At 46.1% G+C, this 24,624-nt stretch overlaps 1 protein-coding gene across 1 annotated transcript in view; it reads right to left on the reverse strand.

The window, feature by feature from the left end:
• Positions 1-24,624, reverse strand: part of LOC142012815 (uncharacterized) — a 77,533-nt gene that overhangs the window by 14,119 nt on the left and 38,790 nt on the right. Inside the window, 7 exon segments of the mRNA XM_074993740.1 lie at positions 1,346-1,591; positions 3,439-3,484; positions 7,153-7,175; positions 9,872-9,978; positions 11,415-11,432; positions 11,855-12,181; positions 19,547-19,582. Of these exon segments, the coding sequence (XP_074849841.1) occupies positions 1,346-1,591; positions 3,439-3,484; positions 7,153-7,175; positions 9,872-9,978; positions 11,415-11,432; positions 11,855-12,181; positions 19,547-19,582 (803 nt within the window).

Here is a 24,624-nt window from a genome sequence, read left to right on the forward strand (position 1 = left end):
AGAGGCATAGGCGGCCACATGCTCAAGAACATGCAGAGGAGAGCACAGGCACAAAGGAACCAACGCCCTGCAGAAGCCTGTGTGCTGTCGTGCACACTCAGAGGCAGGTATGGAGAGTCAGGTGAGTGGCCCCCCACCAGTCAGATGTGTCAATGCTCAGACAGACTCACACGCTCCCACCCAAACCTGGCTAGACTCACCCACAGAAAAATCAACTGAGCTGGACAGACAAAGTTCATGGGAGATTTTATCTGACAACATTTTGAATAAAAACGTTCCCGGTGTTTTGACTAGCTCTAGAAATTCAGCCCACATAGAGACGTATGCATTCCCCTCCAGAAGCCTATGGACTGATGCTCTCAATCCCAGCAGACCAGGATCCACGAGATCAGATGAGAATACTGAGCAAACACTTCAGTCTTGTTATTCTTTGAGCAGGAACACAGAGCCTCAGCACCTGGAAGGACACTGCACAGCATTAACAGAGGGAGAAGAGTTAGTGCCCTGTCTCCTGCTGTTGAAAGGGACATGTGACGTTAGAGGAATACAGTGGCATTTTTTTTATCTTTCCCAAAAACACTGAACTATAAAACCTTTACTTTAGCAAAAATTTCTTTTGGGCCTCGAAGCACCATGACTGGCCCTGGGCTTACCTTTTATCTTGGTTCCAGATAATGGCACCTTCAGCAGCAGAGCACCCTTTAGCATCACACTTGGGCATTGGGAGCTGTACTGACTAAGGCTACATCTACACTTACCTGGAAAGTCAATTGGTGCTATGCAATTTTTGGTACACCAATAGCATACCAAAAATCAACTTTGCAGCCCTCAACTTCTGCCGCTGTCTTCAAGGCAGAAGGTTGATGGGAGCGTTCCTCCAGTCAACTTTCCTTAATCCTCATGGCTCGTGAGGAGTTCTGGGGTCAATGTTGACCCTGGAACGTGCCCTTTTGCACGTGCAGAAAACAGTGTCCTGGAAGAGCAAACCTAAGCGGTCGATCTTCCGTGGCCAGTGTAGCTGTAGCCTAAAGGGAAAGAAGTCACTGAAATCACTCCCTGAATTGCCTTGGATATTTTTGGAAGGCTTCTTTTTGTAAGGCTAACACACATTGGTGGGAGGGATTGAACCTGCAACCTTAGGGGCTAAAGCTAAAAACCAGGTGGCTTTCTGCCAAGGCTGTAGAGCAGAGACTTCACTGTTCCTTGTCAGTGGTCTCAATATTTCTGGGGTTACACATTCATACCCTGATCAGAGCTAATCCAGGTTAGTATGTGAGTTCTGAGTAAATCACAGCCACTCAAGGGGGCATAACTGTGAGTCCCAAGTCAATATTTTTTGTCTGGCAGCTTCAGTGTTTTGCAACAGTGTGTCACTGGAGGCACAAAAATAAAGAGCAGAGTCTGTGGGCTTCAGTGTATCTATCTGCAGTGAACAGTGTCTGTCATTTTCACGTGCCATTCTGAATCTGTCTTTGAAGGGGTCCTCTAAAGTAGGATCTCGGTTCCCTTTAATAAATGTTCCTATGAGCTCCAGCCCCATCTGCACTGCTGGTTGTTGGTACCAGTACATCCAGTTATGATCTGTGTTGTTCTGGTAGCAGTCCAATTTGACCGTAGTCTCAGTCGTCTGTGTCACCCACTTCGGTACCTGGGAAAGTATCACCTGCTCCCTCTCTTCACAGAGAGCTAATGGAGAGACAGTAACAGCAAAGGGTTAGGGATCATACAAAATACCCATTCTAACCACTTCAGTCAGACAGCAAGATAACTAGGGCAAGGGAAGGATTAAAGACTCAAGAAGGTGTGGTCTTCATTAGGGGGACCCTCATCCAGGACATCCTGTGCCTGCCTGCTGACTCTCTTATTCCATCACTGCTATTGCTTTCTTGTGTTTGTGCTGTCTCCCTCTCTCTCTCTCTCTCTCTCTAATATTGTCCCTTCTCTTTCTATCTCGCTCTCTCCCTCCCTCCTTCCCCCTGTCCCTCTCTCCTTTCTTTGCTCCCTCTCTGAATTAGGCTCTATAAATACTTACAAGGCGAGATGAGGAGCCACAGAAGAAGTGGGTAGAACTGAGGCATACTTCTTTTTGCATACCGTACTCAACTTGAACCAACAGAGGAAGGTGCTACTTGTAGCCTAGAGACAGGAAGTGACCTCAGGGTGACCTGGAAAACTCACCAATCTTGTACCAGGTCCTAACTCTTCTCCTGCAAGATGGGAGGGGTATGTAGGCCGAGGTGGAATTGAACAACACAAAAAGGAGACTTCAGCATAGAACGGTCTAATAAGAGAGCTGGGCGTCTTTCCCTTCCATGGGACTAGGTGGACAATGTCTCACCAAGTGAAGTTACATTAGTGAATCCCAGCTGTAAATGGCAGAGCTATGGGGGGACCCCAGCATGGGAATAGCTTGGGCCTGAAGTGGATGAAAGAAGGGTATTGACAGAACTGTGTGGGGAGCCCCAAACTGGAATGGCAGGGGGCTGCAGGGCAGGGCTGAGAGGCTGTGGTTGGAAGGGGTCAGTATCAGAATGACAGCCAGTAATCAGTACTCCAGAAAAATCCAAGCCTGATTTTGACATCTTCGTTTCTGAGTAACATCATCTCAACCGTGCAGATAATGGCTTTGTGAATTGGGTTTCCTACGTGCACTGTCATACTCTTTGCTACCCTCTGCTGGCACACTGAGTCAGCACACAGATTACCCGTCCAAATGGACGTTTTTGGCCCAGTTCATGATTCCACCAGACTATGTTTGGTTTTGGGGAGGGAGTCAAAGAAAGCTTTCTGTCAGCGCTGGACCTTACATATTCTGGGCTGGGCAGGGCAGGGCCTGCTTTAGAACCCACAGGGCTGTGCTATTCTGCACCCATGGCACGAACAGACGCTTAAGGCACCTTTGAAGCAGCGGGGAATAGCCAGAGTACACAGGGCTCTGTGGTGCTCAAGAATGCCGCTGGCATCACTCATACACTGAGCAATTCTGTGCAGGGCCAGATATTTTGTGGCAGTCCATTTATGCTGGTACAGTATTAAGCTGTCAAGGCATAGGAGTTAACTGGGCCTCTTGACACTTCTCTGCTCTTTGGGGGTATGAGTGGGGGGCCTGTATCTGGTCCTTGCTTTCTTAACTTTCCTTAATGGTATCTGTTACCTGGAAACTTCTCTCTCCAAAGCCTATAACATCTTCTGTGCTCTTAGTCAGTTATTCCAGATCAAGTTCACCCTTTCATTTCCTTCCAGTCTCTCTCAAAAGGGGCCAGTGGTCAAATTTTGGGACTTTCTATGACCCTTCCCCTCAATTCATAGCAGTCCCAGGCACAGCAGACCTGAGACTTTATTCCCTAGTTAACTAGGAACAAAACATCAGTTCCTTCTTTCCAATCACAGGTGATGATGAAGTGGTTTAGAGAGTCCACTAACTAGATTTAAGGTTACCGTGAATTTGTTGCTGGACTTAAAGTCTTTGGTTCTGAAGGCCGTCCTACAGGGACAGAATGAGCACACTGCTCTGTCAGCATGCCCCATCCTTGACCTGCACGGCCCATTTATTCCCTGGTGTCTCTGCTGGGAGAGGCAGCAAGGAGGCCAAATAACATCACCTGCAGGGTGTGAAGTTTGTCGTACCTCCCTGGTTTATTGATAGCGGGGTTTTGCCTGTCATGAGTGGCAATGATTCTGGGTCATGTGACACCCTGTTTATTATCTGTAAGCATGAGAGAGAACAATGCTGGGAAGTGTGACCCGCAGTACAGTGCCACCTGTGCTGTGACCTCTTGGAAATGCTTTGTGGCACTGTCTTCTCAGTGCTTCACGTGGCTTTGAGAATGAGGCCTGCATTTGCTCACAGGTGGAACGGAGTGGTGATTCGCCCATCACTTGTGACTCTGAGTGTTTAACCGCAGCAGAGACCAACCCCCAAGGGCCTTGTTTTTGAAACTTCTTCTGATGCCTTTTCAGTTCTGCACTGACACCTCCTCCCCACATCCGCTATGCTCTGTGCCCTCACCACATCCTCCCCATCATACATCTTCTTGGCTCCCTTCCCCTGTCCTCAGGCTAACTGACTCGAACTGTTTCAGTCTTCTTGATCCAGGTAGGATCCACACTTAGGTAGAAGATTTTCAAGCAGTTGGTACAGGCGGTGGTTGGGATGACTCAGTAGGGGGCCATTTCACCTGTAAGTCAGCATTGACCCAAAGGTTCCTGCATGCAGCTAAGAAAGGCAGAGCTTCAAGGAAATGTGCACGTGACTCAGGGGGAGACTTTTTCCCATCTAAGTCAGTATTGACCCCAGTGCCCCATTATAGAGCTGAGTGAAGCAGCATGGCTAGAGCTGAGTAGTGAAGCCAAGATCCTAATTATTACTAATTGCTGAAGCTGCTGTGGCACTATTAGAATTATGTAACATGTTCAGTTTCATTGGCCAATGTACTTATGGGGTCCCATGTCACAGTCACACGCCAGACAGTGTCACTCCCCATCTCATGAATGCTTTTGTGGCACTCACAGGCCATGGTACAGGTGCACTTCTGTCCCCACTCTCTCCTTGCTTAGTTATCCTTCCTCTCCACCTTTAGACGTGTACATACCAACAGGGACAGCCATGGACTTCCTGCTTGCTAACACTGGAAATGGAGAGCCCTGTGCCCCCAGACCCCTAGACAAAGGCAGAGACTTATCCCAAAGTAACAGTCCAAAACACTGCATGTAGCCAAACACTTTCATGAGTGACTTGATGGACAAAACAAAAAAGCAGTCAAGTAGCACTTCAAAGACTAACAAAATAATTTGTTAGGTGGTGAGCTTTCGTGGGACAGACCCACTTCCTCAGACCATAGCCGGACCAGAACAGACTCAAAATTTAAGGCACAGGGAACCAAAAACAGTAATCAAGGTGGACAAATCAGAAAAAAATGATCAAGGTGAGCAAATCAGAGAGGCGAGGGGTAGAAGTCGGGGGTAGGTCAAGAATTAGATTAAGCCAAGTATGCAAATAAGCCCCTATAGTGACTCAGAAAATTTCCATCCCAGTTCAAACCACATGTTAATGTGCCGAATTTGAATATAAAAGACAGTTCCGCAGTCTCCCTTTCAAGAGTGAGACGGGGAATCAGACGGGGCTGTGCTGAAAGGTTGGAGTCAGGAGGGGGCTCTGTCCAATAGCGGGATCTATACTCAGGGGAGCTCAGCCTTCTGCTCTTCTCTGGGTCCTATCAGCCCCAGTTGCTTCCTTTGCACAGTAGGAGAGAGAACTGGGCCCTCAGAGTTGAGACCACCTGACCACTGCACCCTATGAGTATCAGGCACACATCCTTATGTCTCATGTGAGTACAGAGCACCCTTCTTCTGCCCACCTACTGCCCATCATCAACTCCCTTCCTCTTCCTCTGACTCTCTGTCTTTCCCCAAGACCTTTTCTTGGTGTATTTGCCAGCCCGTGACCTGTTGGCTCCAGCTATTGTTGATATGTCTTATCCAGAATGGTGAGGTGTGTTCTGTCTCCAAAGTACAGTACATTTGCAGAACACAGCCTGACACCCCTGTCAGCAAAGTCCTCTCTAGAGATACGTGGGAAGGGAAGGAGGCAGTGCGTGGGAGTGAAGAAGTTGTCTTCCCCCTCTTTGCTATCATCCAAAGACTCAGTTTCCCTAATCTCCCATCTCTCCTTCACCAGGAAGTCCATTCAATAGGGACAGCATGAGCACACTGCTCTGTCAGCATGCCCCATCCTTGACCTGCATGGCCCATTTATTCCCTGGTGTCTCTGCTGGGAGAAGCAGCAAGGAGGCCAAATAACATCACCTGCAGGGTGTGAAGTTTGTTGTACCTCCCTGGTTTATTGATAGCAGGGTTTTGCCTGTCATGAGTGGCAACGGTTCTGGGTCATGTGACACCCTGTTTATTATCTGTAAGCACGAGAGAGAACAATGCTGGGAAGTGTGACCCGCAGTACAGTGCCACCTGTGCTGTGACCTCTTGGAAATGCTTTGTGGCACTGTCTGCTCAGTGCTTCACGTGGCTTTGAAAATGAGGCCTGCATTGGCTCACAGGTGGAATGGAATGGTGATTCGCCCATCACTTGTGACTCTGAGCGTTTAACCGCAGCAGAGACCAACCCCCAAGGGCCTTGTTTTTGAAACTTCTTCTGAGGCCTTTTCAGTTCTGCACTGACACCTCCTCCCCACATCCGCTATGCTCTGTGCCCTCACCACATCCTCCCCATCATACATCTTCTTGGCTCCCTTCCCCTGTCCTCAGGCTAACTGACTCGAACTGTTTCAGTCTTCTTGATCCAGGTAGGGTCCACACTTAGGTGGAACACTTCCAAGCAATTGGTGTAGGCAGTGGTTGGGATGGCTCAGTAGGGGGCTTTTTCACCTGTAAGTTAGCATTGACCTAAAGGTTCCTGCATGGTGCGAAGGAAAGCAGAGCTGCAAGGAAGTGTGTGAGTGACTTAGCAGCCTAGAAATATCAGGCACACAACCCTACAGCCCCTGTGCGTACAGAGTGCACTTCCCCTGCCCACCTATTGCCCATCATTTTCAGGTTTTAATAGTTTTCTCATTTAAAAAAATTGAATAAACATCATCACATTCCCTGGAAATTAAAAACCCAATCTAAAGCTGAAAGGTCTTGACATATAATACCCGGAGAGTGCGGGAAGGAGATTATCAAGGAGGTGAGGGGAGAATTTCAGTGTGTATCCTTATGCATCAGAACTCAAAGAACCTGGTATTATCCTGACTGGAGAGTAGATATGTTTCTAATCCCGGCCAACAAGTGCAGATTAATAGGGGCTCCCCATGATGATGCATGTCATTCTGGGCTGCAGTGTGCAGTCTCCAGCCCGTAACTATCAGAGAAAAGACACAAACTATTTTTTTTTCAAATGCAAATCAATCAAAACTTTATTGTGGCTTCAGGGGCCAGCCCCCTCATTACCTCACGTGAGCTTTTAAAGCTCTGGGGGTGGGAGGCACCATCAGTGAGAGGGATAGAGGGGTACTACTCAACCTATAAAACCCCCTCAAGGAGCAGAACTCAGGCGGGTTGCGTGCAAATCCAAAATCCTTCTGGATGGAGGATTCAGGGCAGTAGATAAATTTGCTGTGCTCCTCCTGAGATGTTGGAGATAAGTCCCAATTTTACCCTCTGCCCAGCTTGTCACCAGCCTATACAGAAGAAAGAAAAACACGAAGTCACCACCTCATAGGAACAATGCTCCAGATTCACAAGTTGCTGTACATCAGCAGAGCAATGCAAAAGTGCATCTGGTCCAGTGCACCTTTGTTGCCAGGAGTGCCCACTGCCTTATATCAGGTGTCAGCAACAATCAGATTTGGTTGAATTTTACACCCATCTTTTCAGAAGTTGTGATGGATCCACAGGTCCAGTGCTCCCTAGAAGAGTCCCTAGGAGGACCACTTTCAGTCTGTCAACCCTCTTAGTTGTCACACTGTATAACTGGTGGTAAGCCGAGGTACCCCTGCTTCATGCCATTAACTCCCTTCAGCAAGTCCACCTGAGCTGGACACCTGTGGGAGACTTATACACCCAGAGGGAGAAATGTACCCCTCTACTTCCTGACTCTGCAGTGGCCCTCCACCAGCATTGTAAAAGCAGAAAGTTTTGATAACTGTCTGAAGCACAGCCTAGAAAGTCCCTAGTTAACACAGAGAATGGAAAGTTACAGTAAAGTGCATCTGAGTCAGTCCAGAGCCCAGAGCTCTCTGACCCCTTTTTAGACACAGACCAGAAGGTTCCCTCTGCTTTCAGCAGCCCACATTATACAACCCTCCCTCCATCCCCTGGTCTCTCTCCAGTCCGTTGTTCTCTAGATGGTTATACCTAGCTGGCTTCCTAAGGAGGGTGGGCCAACTATGGGCATTTATTAAGAAGTGCCAAATGTATGGGCACTTACAGTGTCCAGTGTCTGCTGGGTAGCATGCTTAAAACTAACAAAAGCAAGTTTTAATTCATGCAGCACATAGTAGGCCTGTGGAACTCCTTGCCAGAAGATGTGAAGGCCAGGACTTTAATGAGGTTCAAAAAAGAACTAGATAAATTTGTTGGAGATAAGGTCCATCAGTGGCTGTTAGTCAGGATGGGTAGGAATGGTGTCCCTAGCCTCTGTTTGTCAGCTGCTGGAAATGGATGGTAGGAGAGGGGTCACTTGATGATTACCTCTTCTGTTCATTCCCTCTGGGGCACCTGGCATTGATCACTCTTGGCCAACAGGCTACTGGGCTAGATGGAGATATGCATCACACAGAGCTGGAAGGGACCTTGGGAAGTCATTGAGTTCAGTCCCCTGCCCTCGTGGCAGGACTAAACACCAGTCCTCTTTTTTCCTTCCTTTTCTCTATTTACCCTAGATCTCTAAATGGCCCCCTCAAGGGCTCAGCTCACAACCCTGGGTTTAGCGACCAATGCTCAAACCACTGAGCTATCCCTTCCCCCTTTGGTCTGAATCAATATGGCCGTTCTTATGTTCTTAAGACTCTCAATGGGCATGGAGCCCTAGGCTCCAGGCATCTAGACATCCACTCACAACTACATCAATGGGTCTCTGCAGCAAAGAAACACCCTTTCCCAAACCTAGTTAAATATACGACATGTTGGGAAAGTGGGGCACGTGGTTTAGTTTTCCAACATATTGGCTACGTCTACACTTCCCAAAGACTTCAAAACGGCCATGCTAACAGCCAGATCAAAGAACACCAATGAGGTGCTGAAATGCATATTCAGCGCCTTATTAGAACGCTGCTGGCTACAGCACTTCGAAATTGCCACGTTTTGCTCCTGCGTGGCTCATCCAGATGGGGGTCCTTATCGAAAGGGCCCCACTAACATCAAAATCCCCTTATTCCTATGAGCTCATATGATTAAGAGGATTTTGATGTTTGTGGGGTCCTTTCAAAAAGGACCCCCATGTAGACGAGCTGTAGGGCAGCAAAATGCGGCAATTTTGAAGTGCTGCGGCCAGCGGCATGCTAATGAGGCACTGAATATGCATTTCAGCACCTCATTGGTATTCTTCAGTCTGGCCGTTAGCACAGCCATTTTGAAGTTTTTGGTAAGCGTAGACACAGCCATTGAGAAAAAGTGTAATACTACTATCATTTATCATTCTATTTTCCTTATACCTAAGTGTCCCAGTCATAGACCAGGATCCCACTGTACTTAGCACTGTACAAACATGGAACAATATGACTCAATGAGATGAAGCCCTTGGAATCCTGGAAAATAGAGGTGGGAAAGCTTTAGCGCAAGAGGCAGCATTATGCCCATAACTCCTTGGATCAGTCCTAAGGTCTATGTTCTACAGCTTTCTCCAATCTGAGGGTTAAATGAGTCACATAATGGTGCTTCCTCCACACCCATCAGGGAGATCATTTAACCAAACGTCAAAAATTCCCCTTCCATTCAAAGTCATCCCATTAGCTGCAGGATCTTCCCAGAAACCTCTAAATTATTCCTCTCCCTCCGTGACATATGCATTCTTTCCAATACACACAGAACATGAATAGAACCACCTAAGTCTTTCTTTGGAGAAGCTATAGTTAATTCTTGTGAACTTTCCTCATGTGCTAGCAAGTGCCCTGAAAAGGAATATTTGTGTTCAGTATCAGTATAGAGCACGTTTCTATTAGAGAGAGAAAGCAAAGTGGTGGGAGCCTCATTGGAATGTTATGTTATTACACTGGACGAAACTGTACAGAATATATGGAGTAAATGCTTGCAATGGCTGAGAGAAAGAAGGACAGGATTCAAGGTCTTTGCCTATTGCTAGCATCCTCTGCACCCTGTTGCATCCTTCAATTTCTGACTGAGTCAATGTAAACAAAAAAACAAGAGGCCAGCCTACCTTAATTCTGCTCACCAGAGCACTCACCAGTACCGCATACAGTACAGCTTTCCACAAGAGCACTAGGTAGGTGAGCTTTGTAGAGTTGCCAGCTCGCATGTAGGACTCTGTAAATCAAACTGTGATTATTAATGGAATTGTGGAATATCCATGTAGAGTCTCAGCAGCCAATTAAGAAATCCACAGTGAGAAGAGAAGGTTTTAACTATATATTGGGGTCAGCAACCTTTCCAAGGAGGAGTGCTGACATTTGACCTTTTGACCTCTCTGCCTGATCTGAGCGCTGGTGATACTTTTTAAAGTCACTAGTGGTCATACTTACAACAGCTTCATTAATAAATAAATTCAGATGCGGAGCGTTACCCTTTAGGTGGTGGTTGGTGGCATTAGCTGGTCTTTTGTTAATCCACAGGCAGCATGGCTTTGAGCAAGCTCCCAGCTGCATGGGGTGGGGCTGAGCTCTGGGCTCAGATGCCATTGAAAATCAGCTCGTATGCTACTCTTGGCACCCATGCTGGAGGTTGCTGACCCCTGCTATATGTTGTTAAAAACCTGGATTTGCCCTATGCTTATACCAGGCACACAAATCAAGCTGAATAGTATGGTGTGTGTGTGTGTGTGTGTGTGTATATTCTTCTATTCATTGGCACGTTAAAGCTTTCAATGACGCAGGGAGCCGTTTGGAGAATACTTGACCTTCACAGATGAGCCATCTATGAGTAATGACAAAGCTGGTAACTTTCCAATTTGAAGACATCTGCTGTTTATAATTACCCTGAGCAGCAGGGCTCATAGCCACTATGGCCCCAGGACAAAGTGTGTAGGGGAGACAGCTCTGTGCCCCCAGAAAGGGTGGGGCTACTGTGGAAGGGATGGGGCTCAGGGCACTCAGACCTCAGTGTTGGTCAGACCAGCACTGGGGCACCCCCTTCACCCCCAGTCCTCAGAGTCATGAGGAGTGGTGTTGTGGTGGCAATTCAAAGGGGCCCAGATCTCCAGCTACCGCCACTACCACAGTAACCATAGCAGTGGCCAGAAGCTCCAGACCCCTTTGAAATTTCAGGCCTCAGTGCAACTGCCCTGTCCTTGCTCCCCCTGTCCATGAGCCTGATACTGAAGAGAAGAGAGAAAAGCAATGGAACAAATCTGATGGGCTAAGGAAGGTCCCATGGTCCATTTCGTGTGGTTTACACGGGGCAGCCATGGAGGAGGTACTCACAGGGCACTGTTTCTCACATGCAGGCTTTTCTTTTGCTCTTTGTACTTATCTTTTCTTCATATAATATAATGTAGGCTGGAAGTGCAGAGAAACATAGTACATTTCCCCCACAGAGCAGTTGTCTCCTCTGGGCTGTAGTACTTTGGTCTAATTTTGGTTGTTGGATTTAGTGTGTGGGTGCTGGGTGATGTTCATGGCTGTGATATTCACATATAGATCATTTGGTGGTCTCTCAGGGTCTCAAACATTGTGTCCATAGTGTCTGCTAGTAAAAATGGAGTTTAAAGGCCTGGAGAGATAGAGTTATTGAAAGGAAATACTTACCTGCACTGATGCCGCATCCTGAAAGACAAAGAAAGGATTGTTAAGTCACAGCTTTCCTTAGAACTGGTTACATACAGGCTTCAGAGTTTCTGGGCTCTTACATACTGATGACAATACGCAATACTTTCATTATTTCAACTGTAGACACTTCAGAGGGTTTCATAGCTGAATCCTATAGAAAGCTATAAAAATGTGCTTCACTCTGTACATGTTTAAAAAGATTAAGCACATGAATATAATGCATCCAAGTGAACATACACCTGCCGCATAACATACATGTACTGTACACATATATCTGTGTGTTCATGAACCTACACATTTATAGATGGATACTGTTCTTATATTTCTGTGGAGATTAGTTTCTTGCTTTCTAGTATCCTTTTGAGGTTTTTTCCCTCTTTTCTGATTCATGTGGTAATGGACATATGATGATAACTCACCATCTGTGCCTCTGATTGTTTTGGGCTCAATCTCTTCTAGGTGGAACGTCACAGCACACTGGAAAAGGTTCTTAGAGTTGAACCATTCCTGGCGTGAGAGCCTCAGGCGGCTGGTCAGCGAGTAACTTTTTGGGCCTTCGATCCTGGGAGATTCTGTTCTCACTCCATCTTCCCTCTCAATACCATTCACCCGCCAAACCAGCTTGATGTGGTCAGGGTAGAAATCTGTGGCCAAGCACACCAGGGTGGCCTTCCCCTTCTCTTTGATCTCCTGCTTCGATGGGGGAAAGAGGGTCACCTTGGGAGAGGTGAGTTTGTCCCCGGGCTCTGGAATAGAAATCAAGATGACACAGACAGCCCTGCACAAGCCCTCTCTTTCCTCATGCCAATAAACCCTTCTCCAATAGAAGAGTAGGAGGGCTAGGGGGCTCTCAATTCCCAAATTAGTCAAAGGAATACCTTCAAACCCAGGCTTCTGTACTGACAGGGAAAAGTATCAATCTGTGTTATGTTTAGAAAATCTGGACATGCACAAGTCCATAGGGATGGATCTAATGCAGCTGAGGACGCTGAAAGAGTTGACTGACGTGACAGCAGGACCATCAGCTATTATCTGAAAACTTGTGGCAGTTGTGGGAGGTCCCAGACAATTAGAAAAAGGCAAATGTAGTGCCCATCTTTTAAAAAAGGGAAGGAGGCAGATCCAGGTAACTACAGACTGGTCAGCCTCACCTCAGTTCCTGGAAAAGTTATGGAGAAGGTCCTTAATGAATCCATTTTGAAACACTTGAAGGAGAGGAAAGTGATCAGGAATAGTCAACATGTATTCACCACTGGCAAGTCATTCCTGACCAACCTAATTGCCTTTTATGATGACATAACTGGCTCTGTGGACATGAGGAAAGTTGTGGATGTGATATACCTTGACTTCAGCAAAGCTTTCAATAGTCTCCAACAGTATTCTTGCCAACAAGTTAAAGAAGCATGGCTTGGATGAATGGACTCTAAGGTGGATAGAAAGCTGGCTATATGGTGGGCTCAATGGATAGTGATCAATGGGTCGATATCGAGTTGGCAGCTTGCATCAGCTGGACTAGCCCCAGGTGTCAGTTCTGAGACTGGTTTTGCTCAATATCTTCATTAATGATTTGGAAGATGGGATGGCTTGCTCCATCAGCAAGTTCATGGATGATACTGAGTTGGGTGGGGGAGTATACACACCAGATGGTAGGGATAAGGTCCAGAGTAACCTAGATGATTGAGCCAAAAGAAATCTGATGAAGTTCAACAAGGACAAATACAGAGTTCTGCACTTTGGATGGAAGGATCCCATGTACTGATACCTCTATTTAGCTTTGATAAGGCCACATCTGGAGGACCGAATCCAGATTTTGGGGCTCCCACTTCAGAAATCATGAGCCCAAATTGGTGATAGTCCAGCAAAGGCCAATGAAAATGACTAGAAGGCTGGGGCACATGACTTATAAGGCGAGGCTGAGGAAATTGAGCTTATTTAATCTACCGAAGTGAAGAATAAAGGAGAAATTGATTGTAATCTTCGACTACTTAAAGGGGGTGGGTTCCAAAGAGGATGGAACCAGACTATTCTCTCTGATGGCAGATGACAGAGCAAGAAGTAATATTCTCAGGTTACAAGTGTGGGAGGTCTAGGTTGGATATTAGGAAAAACTATTTCACTAGGAGAGTGGGTGTAGCACTGGAATGGGTTGCCTAAGGAGGTGGTGTAATCTCCCTCCTTAGAGGTTTTTGTGACTAGGCTTGAGAAAACCCTATGTGGAATGATTTAGCTGAGGTCAGTCCTGCTTTGGCAGTGGGTTGGACTAGATGACCTGCTGAGTTGTCTCCCAGTCTTACCCTTCTGTGATTCTGTGATAAACTTGTTACCTATTTTCCCCAATATGCTTCAGACAAAACATTCCTTTTCACAACTTATCTTTGCACTTCTACTCCTGATGTATCAGAAACCATTCATCACTTTTGTCAAACCATTTTACTGTGTACTAGGCTAGTGGGTTCTTGTACTGGTCTGGTATGTCAACAGTTCTAGTACTAAGTTGGTATACTGAACACTGGCTTGCAGGCAAGCATTTCCTTTTGAGAGGGCCCAAGAGCTGTTCATAGCAAGACTTTTGCTGACTGGTTCAGGCCTCAGGCTTTCCACTATCTCCCCCTTTCTGCTACACACAACTCTGTACTATTATTTTGCAGTGGAGAAGATCTAGATTAGATATTAAGAAAAAACTATCTTACTAAGAGGGTGGTGGTGAAGTATGGGAATGGGTTACCCAGGCAGTTAATGGAATCTCTGCACTTAGTGAATTTTAAGGCCAGGCATGACAAAGCCCTAGCTGGGATGATTTAGTTGGGGTTGGTCCTGCTTTGAACAGGGGTTTGCACTTGGTGTCCACCTGAGGTCTCTTCCAAACCTAATCTTCTATGATTCTAAGCAAAATGTTTATATCAATCACAGAATCTCTGGGGAGGTGTAATAAAGACACAATAATGTACTATTCAAATTATACTACAGTGAGATTCATTCTTGCCCCATTCAGGCACTGAGAATATTCTGCTATGGCTGAGGAAGTTTTTCCTGGAAGAGGGTTAGAGCTGAGTTGAGAGATGGACCCTCGCTGAAGTGAACAACTCCTGATCATTCCTTTGGCCTTAACTGACACAACTGCCATATGAGAGCACCCATAAAATGAGAAATTCCACACTGGCCAAGCAGGAATAGGAATTGTTCAAGGACACCTGGTATGAATATCTTGGAGCACCAAGATGAAAATGAACAACATGAAACAGTGCGTGTATAGTAGGAGACATGACCTGACACCAAAGTTCTGATATTGCATGAAACAGTCCACACCAGGGAATGAAGTTCTGGAAACATCATTCCTTAAATCGTTTAAAACTGGGATTGGACAAACCCCAAAGACACAGTTCTGCATTAGCCAACATATAGGAGAAACAAGTCAGCGGATAAAAGAAGGATAAAACATGACTTAGATGTGATTTGACTGCCTACTTTCTTAAATTCTTCACCTCAAATTATCTTCTACTTTTTACCCACTCTGAAATAAGAATATTCTTCCTGTAGGTTTGGGGACATATGTGATGAGAACACACCACTGCCCCAGGTTTACACCTGCTCAATAACATTTAGTCTATTGGATAAAATGTCTGCTGGGACTTTATGTATTTTATCTGGGTCATATGGGTTACCATATCAATGATCTGCACAGGCTGGTCTCCAACATTGGCCAAGTCCAGCATCAGAGGAAGACCTCTCCATCAGGCAGAAGCACGCAGACTCACCTTTGCACAAGCACGCCTATGCACAATTTGTTATCACCACTTTGCCCTTAGTTAAGATGTGTGTATTATTTTGAAAATGTTGTATAAGTGACAGCTGTCAGCAGTGAGCCATTGTAAAGCACACACTACCATACTACTAGGTTCCTCCCTGCTGGAGCCCTTGTGATGATGAGTTGCGTAGTCAAACAAATCACTTATGTCTTTGCAGCAGTACTATAAAGCACTCCATTGTAGATGCTTTACACAAGGTCCCTGGAAACACCATAGAAAAGAAAGGCCCTAAGATCCTGCAGGGGAGATTTTCACTGCCTGTTTCAGAGAGTCATTAGACTGCGCTGCTGGCCAGGTTTGACTGGCTTCCACACAGGAACCATTTCTAGGGTACCTGGAAGTCAGTGTAGGTTCTTATCTGATATGAAAACTAATTCAAATGTTTGGCATTTTGACTGTGGATTCCAAATCCTGGTGCTTTTGTTCAGTGACTAATATAAACCACATGTGCTAGGGCTCCCCATCACACAATTCAGTGTGCTGCCAGCAGCAGGGGGTCTTGCCGGAAACTGAGCAGCTGCCTCCCTCTCCACATAAGCAATACTGTGATCCTTTGCCTGCTTCCAATCACCACAGCATTTTGTTTTACGAGTTATTTCTGTCCTCTTCAGCGCCTCTTGGCTCAGCATGCTCAGCACATCCTACCCTTGAGAGAAACGTGGAAACAGAGAGACAAAGACGGAGAAGGAAAAGGAGGATGTGGAGGTAGGGGGATGAAAGGGAAAGGGCAAAGGAGAAGACAGAGTAAAGAAGGACAAAACACAACAGGACAAAGTGGGGGAGGTAATATGTATCAGAACAATCTCTGTTTGTGAGCGAGACAAACTTTCAATATACACAGAGCTCTTCTTCGGGTCTGGGGCAAACCTCTTTCACCCACAGAAGTTGCTTCAATAAAAAATATTCCCTCTTCCACCTTCCACTCTATCCTCTGGGACCAGCACAGCTGCACTAACATTGCAAAAGCCACAGGGAAGAAAGAAGGTCAGGGAAATGAGCAGACTAAGAATAAAAGAGAGAGAGACTGAGACAAACAGGCAGACGCAGACGTGCCAAGATCATTGTTTTCTTGACGGGCGAGTACACTATCATTTTTTCCCCCTTAGCATAATGGCAAGGCCAGTTTGTTAGAGTTTGTGCCATGAATCATTTTCTTGCCAGCTTTCCCTCACCACCGCTTGTGTGAATGCAACATGTCACTAGCACAAGGAAACCTTCTAAGTGTCCTTCAGGGGAGCAGGACAATAACTCATGAACCCTTACCTGTAACTGTCAGCACGGTGCCAGCTCCAAAGATAAGGGGAGAAGTATTAGAGCACAGCTGCAAGACCTCAGACTAAAACCCACAAGTGCCCAAACCTACTCCAGCCTCCCCTGCATGGCAACTCAGGAAACTTTGAAGCAAGCATGGCCAGATTGCATCATAGGAGATTGCAACCGGCCTAGGCGCTGACATTCGATGGAAGATGTCGGAGGCAAAGAGGAGTGCATGAATCTATAATGTTCTTAAATTATCTCCAAACAGCACGCAGAGAGTGGAAAAGAGAGGGCGAAGAGAGAGGAACTGTGTGTGAGGGACATAGAGGAACTAAACGTTATGGTGGGGAGAAGAATGGAGGAAAGAGTGACAGGCGGTCAGAAATTTTACCAGCTGTTATGGAGTGTAGCAGCCTCAGAGGTAAGGACAATCTTCAGAGAGGGACAAAGGGCCATGCAGGCTATGCAGTCCCTAACCTGCTCCCCTGTCCTCAGCCCCAAGGGTGGGAGCAAGTAGCCTGTTCCTTACCCAACACGGTGAGCCTGGTCCCGTCTCCGAAGTGCTGCTCTCGGTTGTTACACAATGAGGCAGGAGAGTTGCAAAACCCACAAGGAGTGGCACAGATCCCTCACACCCACCCTTATTCCCTTCAGGAACAGCTGGAGAAAGTTGCTGTTTCTTTTCTTCTCCTGCAATAGGACTCCTGAAATATGTCTACACAGCAAGGTTATTTCAAAATAATTTTGTGAGCATTACACAATGCTTATTTTAAAATCAGTAAACCTCATTCCATGAGGAATAGCACTTATTTCATAATAGGGGCTGTGTAGACAGGGATAGGAACTAATCTGAAATAAACTATTCTGGAATAGTTTATTTTGAAATCAAGGTGCTGTGTAGACATAGTATTTTAGATTAGAGCCCCTGGAAACAATGTTTCCGGGGCTCTCATCTGAAATCGGCTCTTTTGTATGTGGATATTCTATTTCAGAATAAGTTTTGCGGATTTTGGAGCTTCCTTGTAGTGTAGACATGTTATTCTGGAATAGTGTAGTTTGGAATAATAACTCCAGAATAAGCTATTCCAGAAAAACTGTAGTGTAGACATACCCTGGTGAATGTTCACATTATAATATATCTCAGCGACTAGAAAACCCTTGCCCCAAGTTCATTTTATCCCTTTTACCCCTATGTCATCTCTCTGTAAGGGAGGCGATTCTGTGCTAAACACTCCTCTGACTGAATCCAAAATAAATTAGAACAAACATATGGCTCAGAATACAATGTGCAATAGCAACAGATAAAGTAAAAAGAAGAGGTAAAGAGAACCTCTTAAAAAGTAAAGAGAAAAGAACTCTATCAATCCACAGGCTTCAAAGCTTGTGTTGGACATTGCTTGGTGTCAGGCAGAAATCCTGCCACCTTGGTACCAGATGGCACTACTTTATGGATGGGGTAGGGGTCACACATGCCTCTGAAGCATCTGCTATTAGCTGTGGGTCACCAAACCAGATGGACCACAGGCCTGTTCCAGCAAGTGGGACAGAGGACCAGGTGGAGCATTGGTCAGATCTTGTACAGCAATTACTCAGCAGTATCACAAACAACACATCACGCGGGCTTCTCTCTTACCTAGGACAGAGAGTTTGGTGCCATTGCCAAAGTATTGCCTCTCAGAGTTCACAACGTTTTGCAGCTGCAGGAAAACCTCACTCTGCAGAATCCACCCTGCAATCTGTCCCTCCCCTCACACTATACACCAACAGAAGGGGATACCAAAGAGACAGCAAGTTATATTGCCATTGAAATAACAGATGTAAACCATGTGTTGGGTCACACCAAGGCTGACCCTTCTGGGAGCCAATGTAGGACTGGTCTTTGCAGTTTCTTCTTCTTCAGAGCTCTATCAACTCCAGGTTTAAATGATTCAGATGACTGGCTTCCAACAGTTCCTACAGACAGACTCATTCAGACTCACCCGGGGAAGTATTTTCTGATATCTATGTATAATCCTTCCCTTTGCTCATTGTCATCTCTTACCTCCCCCCACCAGCTAAGCCTTTTCCCCACTTGATGCTTACCCTCATTTAAAAACTAAATATTGACTCATCTAAGGTGGTTAGGGCATTCCAGTCCATTCCTTTCCATTGCAGCAGGACTGAGTTCACTGCCCCTAAATCATTTCTGATGGATGGCCCTTCGAGTTTCTACCTCGATCTCTAGAGGTAGTGATTCCACATCATTCCTTAGTAACTTGATCCATCCCACAGGGAGTTCAAAGTTTCCTGAATACACAAAGGATAAAGGCTCTTCAGCAAGCACTAAGGGGAGAGTCTCTTTGCTCCACTATTAAAACAAAAAACCAAAAATGCTATGCTGTCCAGAGTCTCAAAAATAACCCAGACATTATAATCAAACCAGCTGACAAAGGGGGGACTGTTGTCATCAGCTTTTTTGTTTTGATAGTATATAGACTAGCACGGATTTCTCTTTGCTCCACTAGTTTTGCTTCCCTGTATTGACCAGAAAACTTCAAAGTTCAAACCCAAAGGCAACAGAATTATTGAAATTAGTAGATTCTGGTTTGATCCCTATATACTATTGCTTGTGCTGTCTCAAATATGATTGTAAGTAAGTCTCCGCTGGACAGATGTGCTGATGTAAGTGTGTAATGTTTAATGCATTGTAGCCCGAGAATTACTTGGGGTGTAGGGGAATATTTACACTTTTGTGGCTCACATAGATTTTGCAGAGGTTGTTAATGCAGATTTAGCATACCTAAATATATCGCAGCCCCTCACCCATCCTAATTCTTTTCTAGGACAGCCCCCTTACCCGCATAAATGACAATCATTCCACAATTTTATGTCCTTACCTAGAACAGTGAGCTTAGTCCCTTCTCCAAAGTAGGCTTCGTAATTGGCACACTGGGAACAACCCAACTCAATAACCAAAAGGGAATGTGCATGGCAGGAAGGGGACTGTTTCCAAATGGGAAGATCTGGGATTTCAAGGGAATGAAAAGAAAAAAAATGGAGTTTTCTTACCTAACACAGTGAGTTTTGTGCCTCTGCCAAAATAGACTACGTCGTTGGTCACAGTGACAAGGGGCTGCATAATAAGCAGAAGAAAGGGACGTGATCCCCGATATGAGGAGAGGCACATGAGGTGTTTAGTCTATCTAAAATCTCAGAGATGTGAGGTGCACTCCACTTCACTCTAGAAATTGTTGGCATAAATACGGTCTGCATTGTTTCTGTGCAATACTTAGCATTCACTAAAAGAGAACTGTTATTTATTGATCCTCTTCTTATTTTTTACTAGCTAATTGCTTTGGAGATGTTATCTAAACAGTCCTTACCTGCCTTTGTGAGAGCAACATATATTGCCGCCATTTAATAGAGGAGGAAGCTGAGGTGAAAGAACTTCTTGGTGCCTTGATATTCTAGAAAATGTAATCAGAAGGCTCTTTGCTTCAATTTGGAGATAAAAAGTGCAGACACCGCACTCTTTGTAAATATCTGTTTATAATTATTCCAATTAAGTAACAACTTCATTGACCATTGTACAAAGAGAACGTCCACCTACAGGGAATGTCTGGTTGGGAATCTGGAATATCAAGGCACCAACAGGTTCTGTTCCTGATGCTTTCACCTCGGCGTCCTCCTCTGTTAAACATACAAAGTCTCTGCCTCTTGCACTGACATGCGTTTTATGTTTCCCCTGCTGACTCTGTCATGCTCACAGGTGTTTTCACTCCAATCTAGGATTGACTGTCCTACCAAACAAAAATACTTCCATGGTAAAAATATGCGGGCAGAGCTGCTGAGCTTTCTTGTATATTCCAGATGGAACGGAGCCAAATGCTTCAGGGACATCCAAGTAGAACATGCACCATGCTGTGGAGTCTTCTAGGTATGTTCAAAGGAGATGGAAAGAGCTATACTGTAGAATGGCCTGTGTCAGTCCAAGAGGCAATCCACATGCCTTGGTACTGCACAGCTCAGCACCGCCCAGGTAGAATGTGTCTGCTGGGCTGCCGACTGCACTGTGTCAGCCCTGGCTCTCTCTCAAATGGGATAGCCCCAGGGAAGGTTTTTGTAAAGGCCTCCCTAAAGAATGTATCACCGTGGACCCCCTGTCCCCACAACGTTACAAGCTCATACAAAAACAATCCTTCCCTGGCTCCACCCCTCTGTGACTTCACCCAATCACCACCAGAGAGCTTCTCTGAAACCTCAGTCTGTTTCCTCAGCTGCTCTCTTGCTGCCCTTTGTGGAGGAAATGGGTGTGTGTGTGTGTGTGTGTGTCAGAGAGAGAGAGAGAGAGAGAGAGAGAGAGAGAGAGGGATCATTTCTAACTATAGCTATCGCCTCATAACATATACTCATAGCAGAAGACATATTCCATGGCTAGAGAAAGCCAGTGGTAACCCTTTTCACTGTGAGTTGTTTTCAGAGACAACTTATCTTTTACCTCCATAACAAACTGCATGTTTCTTTCACCCTTCTCTTCCCTCCGTTGCTCTCATTTCCTCTGAGCTATGCTGCCCAGGTTCAAATCCACCGTGGATCCATCAACATAGAGCCGTGAGGCCCCGTGTGCTCCTGCCAGATTGGAACCTTTGTTGTTTTCAAATTCCTGAGCATTGATGTTTTTGCTGAAAATCTATGTTATATTATACTCATTTATGCCTGGCACGAGAGCACAGTGCTGGTGAGATGAGCTAGATTGACAGTCCCCAGAGCCTGAGGCCTCTATCTGTCCTCTGAATGGCAAACTTATGAGTGGCATACCATAGGCAGTAGCAATGCAGGTTTCTTGCGTGCCCCGTGAGTTGCCATCCCTGCCATGAAGAGGTCTCATCTGGCAACAAGAAGAGAGCTGAGCCTCCGTGGCCCATTGAATTCTGCACCTCCTTGCTGCGACTGTTTGTAAAGGGGTCAAGCAAGAAAGATGATGGTTTGTTCTGCAAAGCACCACCCTTACATAGATATTCTGGGTGGGCGTGAGATCAGGTCACGTGACATCCTGTTTGCCTTCCCTACACCACACATAAAATGTCCTTTAGAAGTGAGCCCTCCCCCAGAGGCTTGTTTACAGGTCAGTTGTGGTGCACTGCAGGAAGAGAGAAGTCATGTCAGCTGAATGCAAAACCTGTATACACTGAGCCTGACAAGGGAAAGGACATGAAACCACAAAAGACACATGGAAAAGCTATGAGAGAACTATCCAGTAGGGGGCGTACATGCATCCAAAGCCAGTTCTGCCCTCTTAAGACTAACTCTTCTCAGGCAGGCAAGCAGTAGGAAACGCTACATGCACAAGAGACCCTGCCATAGTCTATCCGGAAAGGAGCAGAAGGCAAGGCCTCTGCAGGTTTGCAGAGAAGAGAGGGCCTGGCAGCAGTACTTAGAATCAGATTGTGTGTGTGGTGGAGGGGACCAGTTGTGCATTTGGGATCCTGGTAAAATACTTTAAATACTCAAAGTGTGTGTGTGTGTGTGTGTGTGTGTGTGTGTGTGCAGGGAGGTGTCACAAGGGGTCACAGACGTGCCCCCCCAAATAAATAGAATGGGGCTGCTAACAGGCACACCTAACTGGCTTAACAAACCTGCTAGTCTCCTACTGTGCTACAATTGCCTACACACACACACACACACACACACACGCGTGTTCTTCAGATGACTTTAAGCACTGGCTGGGTGACAGATGCGGGTGTGTCTCTGTAGTAACGAAGGGTTTTCAGCACAAGTGAAATATACGCACCTCTGCAGTGGCCAAGGGGACAACAGACTTGCTGGACCCCTGGGACAGGTGTGCGGGAGGGCAGCTCCATGCTCCTGGAAGGGTCAGGACATTGGGCAGAAAGGGCAGGGCTGGCCACAGCCAGTCCTAAGTGCCACTAGGCTAGGGAGAGAGGTAGATGAGTTGGGGGGCAGGGATAAGGTCCACAACAAATTGAAGAGTTGGGCCAAAAGAAATTTGATGAGGTTCAACAAGGAAAAATGCAGAGTGAGTCCTGCACTTGGATAGAAGAAGCACAAGCACTGTTACAGTGCCAACTGACTGGCTAAGTAGCAGCGCAGTAGAAAGGACCTGGGGATTACAGTGGATGAGAGGCTGGATGTGAGTCAACAGCGTGCCCTTGTAGCCAAGAAGGCTAATGGCATATTGGGATGCATAAGGAGCATTTCCAGTGATCTAGAGAAGTTACTATTCCCCACTGTTCAGCACTGGTGAGGCCACATCTCCAGTACTGTGTCCACTTCTGGGTCCGCACTACAGGAGGGATGTGAATGCATTGTAGAGGGTCCAGCAGAGAGCAATGAAAATGATTAGGGGGCTGGAGCACATGACCTATGAGGAGAGGCTGAATGATTTATTCTTAGTTTTCAGAAGAGAAGAGTGAAGGGGAAGATATGATAGCAGCCTTCAACTTCTTCATGTGGGGCTCTAAAGAGGATGGAGAGAGGCTGTTCTCAGTAGTGATGGATGGCACAACAAAGAGCAAGGGTCTCAAGTTACAGTGCCGGAGGTTGCATATTAGGAAAAACTGCTTCACCAGGCGGGTGGTGAAGCACTGGAATGCGTTACCTCCATCCCTAGAGGTTTTTTAAGTCCTGGCTTGACAAGGCCCTGGCCGAGATGACTTAGTTGAGATTGACCCTGCTTGAAGCAGGAGGCTGGACTAGATGACCTCTTGAGGTCCCTTCCAGTCCTAGGATTCTATGATTTTACGTGTGCTATTCTGATCACCCCACCTGCCAGGCAGACCTCAGAGCTGCCCGGACCATGCTACGCTGTGCTCCAGTAGCGATTTAAAGGAGCTGGGGCAGTGGCCACTGCTGTTCCTGTGGTAACAGTGCCAGTGAAACAGTGCCTAGTGACAGCCCCAGGCCCTTTTTAATTGGCTGTCCCCTTTACCCCCACCTTTTCAGCAGGCCTGGCACTGGCAAATGTTTTGCACAAGCAAAGTTATGTTTTTCTGCACACATGGGGACCGCTAGCCTGTGGGAACTACCATGTGTGTGTGTATTTGCCTTTTCAAAGTGGATTGCCTACACAAAGCATTATTTTCGGACATTAGCTAAATGCCCATTTGTCTTACCACTTGACAGTGTGTAATTTATCTGTCTTTGCCTTTCTGTCTCTCTGGTTAATACTAGAAGGCCCATTATCTCAATAGCTAAAGTCTTTATAAAATTATGCTTTGTTTTTACATTTTCTGGCCTAATGCCTCTTTAGAATTAAAAATAATAATTATTATTTTATGAAGAGGTATCTGCATTACTAGAGCTCCTGGAATGGACCAGGACTGTACTGTGGCGGGGCTGTTTAAACACAGCAAGTGGCTGCTCCAGGGAGCTTACAATCCAAATGTAACCCAAGAGAAAACTGATGGCTACACTAAGTACAAGGAAACTATAAAACAATGTGTCAGCGTAGAATAATAGCATCATAGAATCCTAGGGCTGGAAGAGACCTCAGGAGGTCTGACCAAAGAAAGATCAACCCCAACTAAATCATCCCGCTCAGGACTTTGTCAAGCCAGGACTTAAAAACCTCTACAGATGGAGATTCCACCACCTCTCTAGGTAACGCATTCCAGTGCTTCACCACCCTCCTGGTGAAATAGTTTTTCCTAATATCCAACCTACACCTCCCCATCTGTAACTTGAGACCATTGCTCCTTGTTCTGCCATCCATCACTAGTGAGAACAGCTTGTCTCCATCCTCTTTAGCACAGCACGACAGGCTGTGATTTCTGCACAGCGGCAGCCTATCTACTGTCAAGTTTTGTTGTCAGGGACAAGGAGAGTTGTAAGGAGAGATTTACAGAAGAACAATGAAGCAACTTTGTGGCTGTTGATTTCTTTAATGTCACCAATAAGCTCCAGCCCACAAGCTGCCTGTTCTGCAAGATGGAGACTTTTGGGCCAATCTCATTCCTCCCTTCATTTAATTTGGTGACATCATACCTGCGAATGATGTGACCATCCAATTTGGGTGTTAACTGTGAGAGGTAATTCTCCAAAGCTCCCAGCAGAGAGCAGCCTTTCTTCACTTTCAAACTGAGATTGTCATGGTGTCAGGTTAGCAAACTACCATGTAGCGTTTTAGA

The sequence above is a fragment of the Carettochelys insculpta genome, chromosome 1 (assembly GCF_033958435.1).
Source record: "Carettochelys insculpta isolate YL-2023 chromosome 1, ASM3395843v1, whole genome shotgun sequence".
NCBI classification, from domain to species: domain Eukaryota; kingdom Metazoa; phylum Chordata; order Testudines; family Carettochelyidae; genus Carettochelys; species Carettochelys insculpta.